General features: G+C 40.6%; 1 protein-coding gene across 1 annotated transcript in view; it reads right to left on the minus strand.

Moving 5' to 3' along the window:
- Positions 1-587, minus strand: part of FOCAD (focadhesin) — a 161,658-nt gene extending 161,071 nt beyond the window's left edge. Inside the window, exon 1 of the mRNA XM_056848241.1 lies at positions 475-587. Within this exon, the coding sequence (XP_056704219.1) occupies positions 475-531 (57 nt within the window). The 5' untranslated portion in view covers positions 532-587. The remainder of the gene's footprint in view (positions 1-474) is intronic.
- Positions 588-17,078: the final 16,491 nt, after the last annotated feature.

Here is a 17,078-nt window from a genome sequence, read left to right on the forward strand (position 1 = left end):
TTGCAGGCACTTTCCTGCAAAAAACAGAAACCTTTTATGTTTCTCAACCGGTGATTCCAACTCTCAGTTATTTCCAAAGCTTCACAGGAACTGAATCAGGGGGAACAACAAAATGCAAACATGCTTAAAGGTACTGTCATGAACTGTATACTTTCTCCTCTTTTGGCTTCATGGCTCAGTGTCTTGCTTTTTGCTAATTTTCACATATGTGCACATAGACATACACAAATCTTAAGGCTCTTCACAGCTGGGGACTGATTGAGTTCTCTCAGATTATTATATTAGAATGTTCTGCCGAAAGCTCTTGGTCTGCATTCACAGAGGAATTCCAGAAAACAAACGAGAAGACCAGTGGCATCTTAGAGGCTAACACAAGTTATCCCAGTGTAAGCTTCTGCAAGACAGAGTTGTGAGACAGAGTACCTCTAATGGTTTTAAAAATTACAAGATATACCAACCAGAAAGTTACTTCACCTGTGACTGTATAAGGGTGTTAGGAAAATCAAATCTCTTTCTGATTTCTTCAGCCATAGTTGTACCTGTTACATAAATCCCATTCAGTTTCTACAACAAAGATAATAAAGGATAATAATACAGAACAGATACCCATTAAGTAGTCAACTAACGCTACAATGAGAAACAGTATTCACATGGGACAGCAGAAATACAGTGCAGATGAAAAACTAACATTAGTGATTTAAAATGTAGTTCCCTCTATTAGGATGCCATATGTAATAGAGCTTATGTTTTTAAACATGAATTATATGGAAGACAGAAAACACAGCCACTATTGATCTGGATACTCATGAACATGAGGTGGGGCTTCACAGAAAAAAAGAACTGAATATGCATCAATGCAAAGTTTTCATTGACATTTGTAGCCCTGTGCTTTTGCGCTGCACTCTTTTGCAAGCACATATCTACAGCTTGCAACGTGCAGTCCATGTTTTGGGATGCTGTGACCACTTCAGTTGCCATAACTGACCAACCTCGCATTACAACAAATGATAATAGATGGCAGGTACCTGAGCTGTATGACCAAATGTTTCACTGCATGATTCAAGGTTCACCAAAATCTCCACTGAGTTGCAAACCGGTATGTTTTAAGTGTTCTAACAACCCTTTAGCAAGCATGACTGTATATATTGTACTTTATATTTCTTTTTTTCTTTTTTTCTTTTTATATTGTATGTTTTCTTTTTATATTGTATGTTTTCTTTTTATATTGTATGTTTTCTTTTTATATTGTATGTTTTCTTTTTATATTGTATGTTTTCTTTTTATATTGTATGTTTTCTTTTTATATTGTATGTTTTGTTAAAAATTTAATAATTATAAAAAAAAGCAAGCATGACTGCTCCAGAAATTCATAAATTAAAAAGTAGAAAACCTGACTGAAGTTAGTTAATTAGATTTGGCCTCCCCACCCCTCTTCAGTGATCAAAATTTCCCCATCCTACTTGGAAGCCCGCCCAGAAATGTTTTAATGGCATTTCAGAAGCCCCACAACCAAAATCAGAGAAGTCACCTTCCTGTAGGTCCAAGAGCATTATCGACAATGGTTGCAAGAGCAAAAAGTTTGACTCAACCCCTCCCCCACCCCCACTTTTGCAAGCTTCAGGGCTTGCTTTCCGTTCTCCCTCCCAGCCAGACTCGCACAGCTAAAGCCAAGATATTAGGACACCACAGCTGCCAACATTGCAAACCGGCATCCCAACGCCAGAGAAAAAGTCCCTACAAACCGCTGCAGCGACCACTCTGCTTCCCACCGGGGCTTCCTCCTCCTGTCAAACTCAGCACCAACATTCCACGCCGACGCGTTCCAACCGCGCAGGCTCAGGAGCGGCCGCGCGCTCTCGCGCCTGCCAACAAATCAACTGCGAGGAAAGGGAGGTTCGGCTTCGCCGTGACTACTGAGCATGCCCAAAAGACGGAGCATGCGCGTTACGAAAATTGAAGCCATTCCCCCCTCCCGCCTGCCCACCCACACAGCTGGAATGGCTTGTTCGCAGGTGCGTGGAATAGTAGAGCTCGGACGAACGGTATAATTTATGCTTATATGGCATATTATATTATAACATGCTTTGGTTCATGATGCTCCTGAGTGTAATCTTAATTAAAAATCTCCACACAGCGTCGTGCTAAGCATGTTTTGTAACCAGTCAGTGTTACAGAGTTCAGTACCACTTACACGCGTGTTTCTGTGCGTCCCTCGTACAAATGCTGGAAATAGAGTTGCCAACCTCCAGGCACTTGGCAAAACAAGAAAAGCGCACCTCCGTGCTAATACCGTCAGGTTTGGAAACTGGCACGGGAAGAAATCAGTACAATAATACAAAATGTGTTTCAAAACATTTCAACAAGTGCAATGGACGACAACAAGTGACAATAAACGACATATGCAAAATATACAAAACGTGTTGGATGCAGTCTATGAATAGTACAGTCTATAAATAGTAGAATCTTCTTAGTATATAGAAAAGTATTTTAAAAAGTCCATCAGGTACATGTATAAATGATCACAAAATCTTCATTAAGCATGATGCGTGGGGGACGGCCGTTTCTACTATTTATAGACTGTACTATTCATAGACTGCATCAAACACGTTTTGTATATTTTGTGTATATCGTTTATTGTCACTTGTTGTAGTCCATTGTACTTGTCAAAATGTTTTGAAACACAATATACACATTTTGTATTATCGTACTGATTTCTTCCCGTGCCTGTTTCCAAACCTCCAGGCACTAGCTGGAGGTCTCCTGCTATTATAACTGAACTCCAGCCGATAGAGGTCAGTCCCCCTGGAGAAAATGGCTGCTTTTGCAATTAGACTCTATGGCATTGAAGTACCCCCCTCCCCAAACCCCGCCCCTCCTCAGGCTCCGCCCCAAAAACCTCCCACAGGTGGCGAAGAGGAACCTGGCAACCCTGTCTGCAAAAGAGCAAGCGACTATTCTTAGTGTAGGATCCACCACATTTATTACAGTTAATAATCTCGAAGTTCAGGGGTGGCAGTCATTCTTTTCTTACAAAGTTTCAGTTTCTCACACATTAACTGCTTGCTACTACTTCCATTTTAAAAATGAAGCATTGGGAAGGCACTTTCCTAAACCCCACTACCACCACTTTCTTCCCTACTGTAAAGTAATTTGTTGTTAACCAAAGCCGAACATACTATTATTTGCATTGAGAAAGTTTAACGGAACCTAAGCCCAGATAGCCACAGGCTAGCCTGATCTCCTCAGATCTCAGAAGTTAAGTAGGGTTGGCCCTGGTTGGTGTTTGGATGGGATACTTTCAAGAAATACCAAGGTTGTGCTGGGGAGGCAGGCAATGGGAAACCATCTTCAAAAGCCTCTCCTCTTGAAAATCCCACCAGGGGTCGCCAAAAGTCACTGATAGCCTGGTCCTAAGTGTGTTTACTTAGGAGTAAGACCTACACACAACTTGGTATGATTTAGGCTGCAATCTTATGGAAGTAAATCCCACTGAATTCAATGGAGCTCTCTTTGAATAAACTTGCCTAGGATTGTTGTGCAATGCAGAGGTGCTAGGATGGACTGTCCCAGTTCAGAATATAGAGGAAGATCCAGAAGGATCACATTTTGGAATGTTCCCTTATGTTTAAATCTTTTATTAATTAAAAATTATTTTTTTTCTCCTTAGGTTGCCAGCTCTGGGTTCAGAAATATCTGGAGATGTGAGGTTGGGCTTTAGGTAAGGAAGGGGCCTCAGTAGAGAATAATGCCATACAGTCTATCTTTCAAAGCAGCCATTTTCTCCAGAAGTGGAATAAATGTTTTAAATAAATCAGTCGTAAATGAATAAGCTATGTAGACTGGAGATCAGTTGTAACTCTGAGAGATCTCCAACCCCCACCTGGAGGTTAACCACCCTATTAACCATAAGCATCCAAATATGACAAAAAATTCAGTCCTACATCAATCATAAGAAACTATATTTCTGTCAAAAATGTTAATACATATAATTATTTGTGTCCAAACATTATTACCTTCCTTAAATGTTTAGATCTCAATAAGTCAGTCAATCAAACCATGTTTGAAAACTCTTTTCATCTTTCTAACTATTCTCACTTATCAGGACTTCAATTCTTATTCCAATAATAAGAAAGAAACAGCCATGCAACAATAAACATATTGTCCTGAATTCCAGCAGACCTGAGGGCCAGAAGGAGGTAGTGTAGTCAGAGAGCAGTCTGAGGATCAATACCAAAAGCCAAATGCCAAGTCAGTCTGTTCCAAGCCACGAGAGTCTCAGAAGTAATCAGGAAACCAGGGCTGCCATGTCTGCTTAAATAAGCCTAAGAGGAACCAGCTGGTGCTGGTTTCTCTGACTCAGCACTCTCTGCTGGAGGGAGCTCATTATTCCCATTGCTGTCAGCTGGCAGTGATCTTGGTAGTTCTTATAATCTAGCACTCCTTTTATATTTGAGTAGAAGTGTTCTGCACCTTTGGTGCTGCTGATCCAGTGGTTGTGGAGGACTGCTGCTGGACATAGGTGAGTTTCCTGTCCTGGGTGGTTGTAGGCATGGGGAACATTTATCTGTCTGTCTGTGCCTGCTTAGCTTGCTGCTGCTCCTCTCTTTCACTGCCTACTGCTTCAAGGTCCTCTTCATCTGAGGAAGCCTCAGCAAGCTGCCCCATGACACATATAGAGTGCAAAATCTTTTAATGTTAAAGTCTCACTGGAAATGACTATTTGCTGGCTGTGCTGATTTTCTAAGAGCTTTCCACTTCCTGCAGTAATTTTCTGTTTGCATGATTTTTTTTTTTGTAAGAAGGAACATTCCTAGCTGGAATCCCCCATGTATAATCTAAAATAGTGTGGTCCTTTCCTAGTGTTGCCATCCTCAAGGTGAGTCCTGGTGGTCTCCCAGAATTACAGCTGATCAGTTCCCCTGGAGGTCATCGCAGCTTTGGAGGACAGACTCTATAGCATCACTTCCTTGCTGAATTCCCTTCCAAAACTCCACCTTCCCCAGGAACCTCCCCCATTCTTCAGGAATTTCCCAAACCAGAGTTGACAACCCTATCTCTGCAAACTCATTGCCACTGGATTCTCCTGCAAGAGTTAACCATGCCTCAAATTGGGTAAGTGGAGTTTGGATAACTTACCACCCCCTTAATGTTCTGTCTCCCTGAGGGTAGCCAGCTCTTGGGAAACATAAATCAGACACTACCCATTGCTACTTAGCAGTGTCATTTCTGCATGTTTGTGTTCAACACATTGCCAGAGTGCTGCTGCTGGAACATTTGGTTCAGAATTGCTGGACTAAAACAAGTGGTGTTTGAGCTACCACTTTCCATTTATTTTAAATGTCAGTTGGAGCAAGAGGGAAGACAAGGAGAGACTCAACAGGTACTATTTTTACTGTAGAGTCTACACATGAAAGAGGGGAAGAGCTTATATTAATGTGTATATATAGTACATAAATCCCAAATGCCAGATCATGATGGCATCTAAAAATTTCAGTATAAGCTGCAGTACTACAGTCCAAGCTGTGCTCACGACCTGAATTCGATCCCAACGGAAGTTGGTTTCAGGTAGCCAGCTCAAGGTTGACTCAGCCTTCCATCATTCCGAGGTCGGTAAAATGAGTACCCAGCTTGCTGGGGGTAAAGGGAAGATGACTGGGGAAGGCACTGGCAAACCACCCCGTAAACAAAATCTGCCTAGTAAACGTCAGGATGTGACGTCACCCCATGGGTCAGGAATGACCCGGTGCTTGCACAGGGGACCTTTACCTTTTACCTTAGTGTGGTTTAGTGGTTAGAGTGCTGGACTAGGTTCTGGGAAACTTAAATTTGAATCTTCCCTCTGCCATGGAATGTCATCTGCTGGGTGATCTTGGGCCAGTCATGCACTCTCAGCCTAACGTACCTCCTGGGGTTATTGTGAGAATAAAATGGAGGAAACGTGAAAAGTGTTGTAAGCTGCTTTGGGTTTAAGGTTGCTAACCTACAGGCAGGGTTTGGAGATCTCCCAGAATTACAACTGATCTCCAGATTACAGAGATCAGTTCCCCTGGGGAAAAAATAGCTGCTTTGGAGGGTGGACTCTGTGGCATTATGCTCTGCAGAGGTCCCTTCCCTCCTTAAACCCTGCCCTCCCCAGGCTTTACCTCCAGACTTCCAGGAATGTACCGACACAGAACTGGCAATCCTATTTGGGTTGCCATTGGACAGAAAAGTGGGGTATCAATGGTGACATTAAGTAAACAAAGTTTCTAAAGTGTTGTCCACTGTATGGTAAAGTATACTTGGTAAATTCACAGTTTTGAAGGAATGGCCATTGATCAACAGCCCTGATCATGAGTCGCTAGAGATCTCTAGAGATCAGTCCCATCAGATCTATGGGCCCACTGAGTATAAGGCAGCTTTCTGTTCTTTTCAACAGAGCTTTAGGTAAAGTTATAGCTTGCAAAAAAATCAATGAAACAGAAAGGAGTGACATAGTTTAGAATTTATTATAGGAGTCAGTCAAAGTAAACCCTGCCACTTAAAAAAAATATTTATTTTAAAGCTCTTAATCCAGGCAATAAAATATAACTTGAGTAAAACAGACTTCATTATTACTATCATTAAGGGTAATTTAAAATACTGTAAACATTGAAGTACGACCACTTCTAACAGAAATGGTAGGTGGCTATATATGGCTCATAACCAGACCAGCAGTGGCCTTCATTCAGACAGTTAGCAAAATGCGTTCCAAACAGTACATATGATTAGAGGATGAAAATAAGCCCCTAATAGAAGCCCCTTCTCTGCAATATAACTTCTGCAAAAGCCGAGCCCACCCTAAAACTCATAGCTATGAACGAATAGTGAGCAGGAGGCGAGCTCTGCGTTGTGAGAACAAACAGGTAGTTTTGTTCTGCTTCTTTCAGGCAAATTACCCACAAAGGTTTCAGACAACACTTGTATTTCCTGTCTAAACTATAGTTTTTTTCACACTCACAGCTACTTGACCATCATTATTCCATGGTATTGTCCCACTAGGGCTGCCAACCTCCAGATGGTGGGGAGAAAAAAGGCACCTCTGTACAAAGACCACGAGGTTAGGAAAACAGTACAGGATGATATATATACACAAAGTGCAAATTTTATAAGCTACTGAGATGAAACAAGGACCATATACATGACACATACAAAGCACAAATATATACAATATGTACAATCTGCATAAAGCAGAAATGATTCCAAAGGTCTCAACAGAGTACCTGGTAAGTATTAGTATTGCAATCTTTGTGTATAAAGTCCATATAAAGCCACAATCATCAATGGATACGGCCGTTTCAGATCCACAGCTGTGGAAATCTTTCGTCAGTCCTTCCTAAAATTAATATTATACAATCAGTATATAAATACATAAAGATTATGACTATTAAAATATAATTGGATTTGATACAGTATACTCACAAAAAAGTGCTGTTATACATTCATAATTCCTTCCCATGCAGGGTAAGTACAAATTGATTCAATCAGACGTCAGCAAAGTACATCACATAGTGCAGCAAGTAAAGTCAAACACAGCCTTACTCAATTACATAGGAAAACCCAGGTGTGCACGGTTGCTGGTGATGCATACCAAAGGCAAGTTAGAAATCTTAAAGTGACAGTGTGCATTTAAACAGAAGCCATCTCAGACTTATAAAAAACATGTCAGATCATTATCTAGATTTAACCCATTTGGAGACATCGTATTCAGGAGGTGAATGAAAACAGCCTCCTTCTGTCTTAACAATCTTTCATTGTCACCTCTATTGAAATGTTTCCTTTGAAGTCGCCAAATTACAAAATAGCGGAGCTCATTTTCATTATGATGCTGCTCAAGAAAATGTTCTACTACTGGGGCAGAAGCTGTTTTCGCCCGTATTCTAGATTTGTGTTCTAATATGCGCATTTTAATCGGTCTAATTGATGAACCTATGTAAAATTTGCCACACGGGTAGTGCAAGCAGTAAACACAGAAGCCTGTGTCACAGTTGGTATAGGACTGCAGTTTGAAAATGAAGTTACTGTCAGTTCTCCTAAACTCTTTAACTTCAAGACACAGGTCACATGCCATGCATTTGTGACACTTGTAATGTCCAACAACAGATTTGTTAGAAACATCCCTATATATATCCGAGTGTACTACCTTATCCTTAATGGACTGGGTTTTGCGAAAGCCTATCCTGGGCGGAGTCCCGCAACCTGGAATGTCCTTTAAGAGGTGCCAATGTCTTTTCACAATGCTTGCAATATGTCCTGATAAGTGGGTATACTGTAAAGCAAAAGTAATAGGCTGTACTTTGTTCCTACTTCTGGATTCCCTATATAGTAAATCCTGTCTATCAACTCCACTGATTCTAGATTGAGCGTTGATGATAACTTTAGGGGGGTAACCTCTATTGGCCAGGGCTTGTGATAGCTCCCCAACTGTCTGTAAGTAATCCCTGGTTTCAGTAGTATTTCTTTTAGCTCTTACAAATTGCCCATAAGGCAAATTATGTCTGAGATGTTTCGGGTGATGGGAGGAGAAATGCAGCAATGCATTTCTATCAGTGGGTTTGTGATATAATTGAACAGCAAGTTTGCCCTCACTGCCATGATAGACCAAGGTGTCCAAAAAAGGAATTCTCTGTGGGTGTATATCTCCTGTAAATTTGATGGATGAACAAGAATTCAGCCACTTCATGAAGTCATCAAAATCAATATCAGGGGAAAAAAGAAAAAACAAATCATCAATGAACCTCCTAAAGCCTGTCACTTTAAGATTTCTAACTTGCCTTTGGTATGCAACCGTGTACACCTGGGTTTTCCTGTGTAATTGAGTAAGGCTGTGTTTGACTTTACTTGCTGCACTATGTGATGTACTTTGCTGACATCTGATTGATTCAATTTGTACTTACCCTGCATGGGAAGGAATTATGAATGTATAACAGCACTTTTTTGTGAGTATATTGTATCAAATCCAATTATATTTTAATAGTCATAATCTTTATATATTTATATACTGATTGTATAATATTAATTTTAGGAAGGACTGACAAAAGATTTCCACTGCTGTGGATCTGAAACGGCCGTATCCATTGATGATAGTGGCTTTATATGGACTTTATACACAAAGATTACAATACTAATACTTACCTGGTACTCTGTTGAGACCTTTGGAATCATTTCTGCTTTATGCAGATTGTACATATTGTATATATTTGTGCTTTGTATGTGTCATGTATATGGTCCTTGTTTCATCTCAGTAGCTTATAAAATTTGCACTTTGTGTATATATATCATCCTGTACTGTTTTCCTAACCTCCAGATGGTGGCTGGAGATCTCCTGCTATTGCAACTGATCTCCAGCTGATAGAGTTCAGTTCACCTGGAGAAAATGGCTGCTTTGGCGATTATGACATTAAAGTCCCTCCCCTCTCCAAATCCCACCCTCCTTAGGCTCCACTCCCAAAATCTCCAGGTATTTCCCAACCCAGAGCTGGCAACACCTCTGGTATGTATAGATGTGAGCTAAACAACTACATAGGAGGGTCCAACTGCATGCGTCTTTCTCAGTGGGAAATTAGCTGTAGCCATGTAGCTGCTAAAGTCATATATCCACTTTCCAGTACCATAAGACGGCCATAAGTATCTGCCATGCCACTAGGTGTGGGTCACTAGCCCATGGTGTTAGATTGCTACCAATCCATGGTTTCTATCTAAGAATGCAACTAGACATGAAAGTGATGCAACCTAAGCTTGGATGTACAAAACCCTAAAAAGTAGGGGGTGAGGGCGGGCAACAATGCAATCCTAAATGTACTTATGCCCTTCTAATCCCATTGACTTCAACAGATTTAGAAGGGTGTAAATCTGTTTAGGATTGCACTGTTAAAGTGCCATGTGCAGTCACAGGTAGGAAGAATTAAATCTTTACCCAACCTATGCTTTTCTCCCCAAAAGTGCTTATCACCAGACATTTAGTTCTGCTTATAACTGCACTGTTTGAGAAAGTGTGCAATCCTATGCATACTTCCCTGGGAGTAAGCACCATTGAACATAGTGTGGCTTACTTCTGAGTAGACTTGTATAGAATTCACTGTCATTGGAGCAAAATCTCTTAAGGATTGGGGTTCTATTCATTAGAATCATGAAGAGTGTGTTCATTTGGAAGAGAGACAGAAACAGATAGTATGGAAAATGTAAACAGTGGAGTCAAGAGGTAATGAAATGCAGAGACACATTGTAATATTTCTGTATGGAAATCAACTGAATCAGAACAGTGACTATTCACAATCTTCCCAGCTGAGCTATACTAACAACATTGATGATAGAGATCCAGTGTGTTCACTTAGATTTCCTGAGACAGTGCCAAGCTTCCTGATGAATTCAAATTCAGTAGTTCTGTGTTGGAATTTCCTTTGAAATACTTCCGTTAAAGAATTACATCTTTCAGGTCAGCAGCATAGTGTCCTGGCAGACTGTAATGTTCTCATAGCATTTCTGGATACTGTCATTTTTTAATCATAAAATTTGTGTCGGGTACATTGATATGGGCCCTGACCAGGATAGCCCAGGCTAGCCTGATCTTGTCAGGTCTTGGAAGCTAAGCAGAATCAGCTCTGGTTAGTACTTGGATGGGAGACACCCAAGGAAGGCTATGGTTGCTACACAGAGGCAGGCAATGGCAAACTATCTCTGAACATCTCTTGCCTTAAAAATTATATGAATCAGAAAATTCTATAAATCAGCTACAACTTCACGGCAAAAACTGCAAACAAACCCTACATTGATATGGAAATAGAATTGGCATCTGGGTGTGTTGCAACATCAATTCCCTGAACTTATTCTGTGACAGGCAGTCCACTGTTGCTGGTGAAGAGCTGTAATAAGTGTGACACCCATCTGTAAGCAAGGATGGACCTGTACAGTGAGAGAAGCATTATCATTGTCTAGGGTAGGCTATAGTTCACGGATGGAAGCTGTAGTTGGCACACAAGTCATTTTCTCACTATTTGACCTTGTTGATCAGCTTCTTTACTTGATTGACTGGGTTGTGTAGATTTAAAAGTGCCTGGTGTAATCCTTTCGTGTGTGTGTGTGTTTGTCCTTGTTCAAGAAACAGGAACCAGTTTTAGTTGTATCTTAGAGTTTGACTGTAGATTACTAATCATGTGGTTTGTTCTAAGAGGTAGATGCAAGTATGTAGACATGTGTAAGAGAGACTTTGGTTTCTGGCTGCTTCTCTTATGTCCACTATGCAGTTACACAGAGAGTTAACCTACCAACAAAACAAGCCTAGGAAGACAGAAGCCCTGTTCATACATTATAGCGAATGCATGTACAGCCTGAATGTACATGCATACATCTATTTCACAAACAGCCAATGTGTGTTCACTTTACAAATGAAACTGGGGACTAGTGCATGAATAAATGTTAGGTTTAAATCACACATTCAGCTGTACATGCACTGAATGTAACATGAGAATTACTCAACACACTAATAATGAATAATCAGTTGCATGCTCTGTACAGATTGTGTGTTTACTGTAATTTGTGAACAGGGCTAGTTTTATCACTTGTTACTGTAGTTGTGAGTGGTCGTTGTTTATATACAACTCAGTCTTGCATACAAATGTCACAATATCTTACCTCTTGCATGTCATGTCACTGCCTTTTGATCCTAGGGGTTACAACTTATGTTCCCTGTCTGTCTGTCTTGAGCATGCCATGAGCTTATGCCAAATACCATTGCAGTCTATGGAATCATGTTGTTGACAGTGTTCTGTAATTATTTGTTCTATAATCATGTTATTTAAGATCATAGAACAAAATATCTGTTGAGACTTATGAAAGGTTCTTTTGTAATAAACCCTGGAAAAAAGACAAATCTCATCAAAGTTAATGAAAGAATTCCCTTGTTTCCACAGGCTTTCAGTTATTAATTCCAGGGAATTTGGCTTTGATTTCTGCACTAAATACAGTCGAGAAATGAAAATGATTTTGCTAAATACGTTTGATTTTACTTATTCCAATTAGAAAACCTGGAATTTATGCACTGATCAAAGAAAATTAAATTACCAGCATCCTGTTATAAGCACAGTCACTGTGCTGTTCTGAGGAAATAAATATAAACAAAGCAGCTACAGTTAAAGAGTGCTGCCTTCACTTTTCTTGGCCAGCACCCTTAACAGGTATTTGAAAGTTAGAAACTAAACAGATTCCTTTTTTCTGAGAAAGAAGATACAGTGATGGGGAAAACACCTCTTGAGTAGCTGTAGCTTAGTGGTAAAGCAGCAGCTTTGCAAGCAGAAGGTCCCAGATTCGATCTTTGGCATCTCTAGTTCCTTTAAAAAAATTATTAGGAAGGAGTAGGTAATGTGAAATATCTGAGACCTTAAAGTGTAAACAATACTGACCTCAATAAACTAATGGTCTGACTGAGTATAAGGCATGTAAATTGACCACCTGGCCTGCAACTGTTATGTGCATAATAGTCATACCAGAAAAGGAGGCAACGCTGTCTGTTCCATCTCATGTACTGCCTTGTATCTAGCTACTTCTGAGACTTGGTGGCTCAGCATATTGGTTTCTGAGCCAAACACTGCTCTTTTTGCCTGTAACTGGTTTTTAGCATTGTTACAGCAGCTAGAAAACTTTTGTCTGATAAGAATAGAAAATAATAATTACTCCCTTTGATCATTTTTCTGAAATTTGGTATAAAACAAAAAATCAGTCTTAATACTGCCACAGAAGCTGTACAAGATACCAAAGATCAATGATGGTGAGGTAATTTTGCCGACTTGATCAAAAGTCATCTCCATTTGCTGTTAATCTTAAAATGCTATTGTAAATCTTACTCTTCATTCTAAATCAATACAATTATACCACAATGTCAGTATTGTCCTCAAGCAGATGATAACGGCATGAGATTCAAGTTGGTTTTCAAATATTGATGCAATCCTAACCTGAACAGTCTTAAAAGTATGTGACATGGAGACAACCTTGTCTGGAATTAATCCACTGTGACAAAGAAAAGAATGTAAGATATTAAAATGGAGATTGTTGGTTACTATGGACCCTTTGGTTCATAAAATAAATACACACGAACATACATGATAGGTCTTATATTAGTCAATATAAGATAGGTCTTATATTGGCCTCTCAATGACAGTGTCCTCTTCTTTGACTGGTAGCAGCTCTTCAGGGTTTCAGGTAGAGGTCTTTCACATCACCTGCTACCTGATCTTTTTAACTGGTAATGCCAGGGATTGCATCTGGGACATTCTGCATGAAAAGCAGGTGCTCGAGCCACAGTTCCAACCCCATGGCTTGATTGATCTGACCTAATACCACTGGTCTGATCTAACACAGCTGTTCTTATGTTCTCCCCAGCAACTCTTATAGGAACTTTCTCACATTCATAACCAAGATCTTCCCTTTTACAAAGCAAGGTTTAAGGGAGCAAAATTGAATAATGTGAGATCCAGGGTGCAAATTTTAAATTTACCAGAGAGGTATCAGGAATGAGCAAGCTGGCCTCACTCTCAACCAACACATTGGTTCTGCCCTCTTCCTACACATTCTGTTGGAATGTGGGCACAACAGTGCCTATGCAAATACAAACGCGATGCACATAGGCTCTGCCTCCATCATCAGGAAGGTTTGGAAAGTTGCTTTCATAATCACAGGGATGGAATTTACACATGTAGTGTTTGTACACATGTACGTACTGTACTCATGTTGTGGTAATCACATGTAGGCAGGAAGTGGGGTCAACTTGCTTATTCCCACTGTTCTTCTATGCCAGGGATTTGCAACCTATGCCTCTAGAGCAGTGTTGCCAGATCTGCTTTGGTGGGAGACCTCTAGGGTTGCCAACCTCCAGGTACTAGTTGGAGATCTCCTGGTATTACCACTGTTCTCCAGCCGACAGATCAGCTCACCTAGAGAAAATGGCCGCTTTGGTAATTGGACTGGACAGAACATTGATATTGGCTTGAGTATTCACAGAAAAATAATGCAGCAAAACCAATATTAAATCAGGTGATAACCTTACCCAAATAATTGGTTGAATAATTGAATTTGTGGTTGCTGACTGTCTGACAGTGTGTAACTCTCCTTTTGGCATCACCTGTTCACTTACCACACACCCAGTTTCTTCACTGTCCCCCTATCCCCCCCACCTGCTAATAATACTGACAAGGTGGAAGACCAGCCTTGTCATTTTTACCAGTGCCGCCTCTTTTTTCTTAAGAGTGCTACTGTATGTTTAATGCCTTTCTCAATGGAAAAAGCCATGCTAGTGATACTGACAAGACTTTCTCCCAATCTTTTTTTAAAATCAGTAATGATATTACTGCCATTCAGTCAATGGCAAACCACCTCTGTTTGTCACTTGCTCTGAAAACCCTGCAGGATCGCTATAAGTCAGCTGTGACTTGATGGCACTTTCCAAAAGAATCTAAACTATGAAGCAAGAAGTCCATGGATGTTAAAATATCATAACTGATTTTACTGCCATTAACTCATTAGGGGGACAAAGGTAAGCCATTCAGCCTTCAGCAATGCTTCTCATCTGTATCATGGAGATGATAATGCTGCAACCATACAAGCTTGTTATCAGGATTACAAGGTAATAGATGAGCAGCATTTTGAACACACTAACTCACTATATAGCCAGTGATGGCCGCTAGATAAAATTTGACTGTAAAAGGAAACACCTGACTTTCCTTTCATCTCTTCTTAGGTGTAAGTGAAGGATTCCATGGTTCCATTCAGATGATTAGAGACAACAGTGAAATGGACACACTCCCCCATTTTTCAAATGTCCAAGGCTGCCTGAGAGCTGCTATTAGGTGCTTAATCCAAGTGGAGCTTCGCTCCGACCCATAATGGTGTCTGACTCTATTAAAACCAGGCTAACTGACTGGAGGAGGTTAGAACCCAGATGTTATCTAGGCTGGGAGTTGGCAGTCTAACCCTCCCCCACCAAATTTAATTGTTGCCAGGGGCTTGTGTTTGCCAGGGAGGGTCAGAATGCTGCCTCCTGGGTTGAGAAACATAGTGTTCTGAAACCTACCTAGGAAACATTTGCGGTGTCCCAGAGCAGCAAGGCAGTAGAGTTTCCTAGGCAGGTGGGTGGGTTTCAGAATCCTGCCTCTCATCTGAGAAGAGGACTTTCTGAACACCTCCCCCTGTGAAATCTCCTTGCGATGGCAACTGGGTTCCACTGAGATGTACCAATGTCTTCTTGAAACTGGTGTCTCTCAAAGGAGGTAAGAGCTCTGTTCACATTGAATGCATATACAATCCACAAAGAGTAGACATTTGATTGTTCTTTGTATGTACACTCCCTCATAATTCTGATGTTACAGTCAACACGTGTGGTGTTTTTCACATACATTCAGCTATACATTTATCCAGGCCTTGGTGCATTTTTGACTATAAAGCGAATGCGTGTTGGCTGTTTCTTACAAACAGATGCGCACGCATACAGATGGGCTTACTGTGTTCACTGTAACATGTGAACAGGGCTGATGTGTTGCATGTGAGTGCAATGGCAAGTTCAGAACCCCAGCTGACTGCAATGGGATCCAGATGCCTCATGGGAGAAGTCCTCCTCCCATGAAACATCTGGGTCTCCCACTGCAACAAGCTGGGACAGTACAGTTGCAATGGCAACCGCATGGTCCCAGCATCATAGGCTGCCTCATGGGGGAGGGGGGCAGATTATGGTGCCACAGCCTAACGCCCTGGAACATAACTTCATGGGCCACATGTGGGTTCATGTTTAAACAGTCACTAAGTTGCAAGAATTACGGTTTTGCAAAGGAAATACTTGATGCATGCATCAGTATTCTATTTTATGGAGGGGGGGGAACCACATCATAAAAAAGAATCAGACAAAACTATGATTTTACATTACGAAGGTTACAAAGATAAATGAATCCATGATTCAGATCTTGATTAGAGACAGAACTCCGCTAAGGAAATTTCCCCCTCCATCTTCAGCACATGTGAGATAATACTATGAGAGTTCCCACACATGCAGTAAATATTTCTCATGTCGTAGTCCATCCTTACACATCTGGGATTAGAAAGCAATTTTCCAGGTGTTTTAAGCACTCTTACCTAATTAACAGTTATAATAATAGATCTATACCCTTGTATTGATCTATTATTATAACTGTCTATACCCTTGTATTTGGGAAGGCACGGGCAATCCACCCCGTAAACAAAGTCTGCCTAGAAAACGTTGGGATGTGACGTCACCCCATGGGTCAGGAATGACCCGGTGCTTGCACAGGGGACCTTTACTTTTTACTTACCCTTGTAGAGATCTTGCATACCAGATCTATACTCGGATTAGACCTATTATGATCAGGGGTATACAGAGGATGGAACTGGCAACAGAATACACTGAATTAATACCTTAATTGCTCTATGCTGATAAAGCATGTCTATGTCCATGGAGGCAGGTTATAAGGGAAAGGGGTGGCAATGTATTTTATGTATCTTTGTATTTTAGATTTCCTTTCATTGTTTGTTTAAATAAATATTAAATTAAAAAATAATATAATAAATTCAGTAGCCAATGTTCTCTTCTGCCTGTATATGACTAGCTTTATTTTAATAAAACAGCCTTTCATAGTGATAATTACCACACACACCCTCACCAAAGTTTTAAGAAAGCTGTGACAAATCTATTTTACTTAGAATAGTACACTCATATTTATAAAAAAGCCTCCCAGCTAAATTGCAGCAGATTAACTTGGCAGTGGGTAAAAATAATTACAAAATTCTTGCAGGAATATATTTGTTTTTCCAATGCTGTGTTTGTGACTGGGGGTGAGGGTGGGGGGTGGGTACCACTTTATCAACAATGTCTCTCCAGACAGTCACCCTGCAGGCTGTCTCATGACTGGAATCTCTTCTTACTCTTGGTTTTTCCCCCCCAGGGCACTCACAACCTATCAGGACTAGATTTTCTGTAGTTATAGTGAACACATATACATCTTGCATGTGCCTGCATAGATCTGTTTGTAAGAAAGAGCCAACATGTGTTTACTTTATGAATG

Source organism: Euleptes europaea, chromosome 4 (assembly GCF_029931775.1).
Source record: "Euleptes europaea isolate rEulEur1 chromosome 4, rEulEur1.hap1, whole genome shotgun sequence".
Taxonomy (NCBI): Eukaryota; Metazoa; Chordata; class Lepidosauria; order Squamata; family Sphaerodactylidae; genus Euleptes; species Euleptes europaea.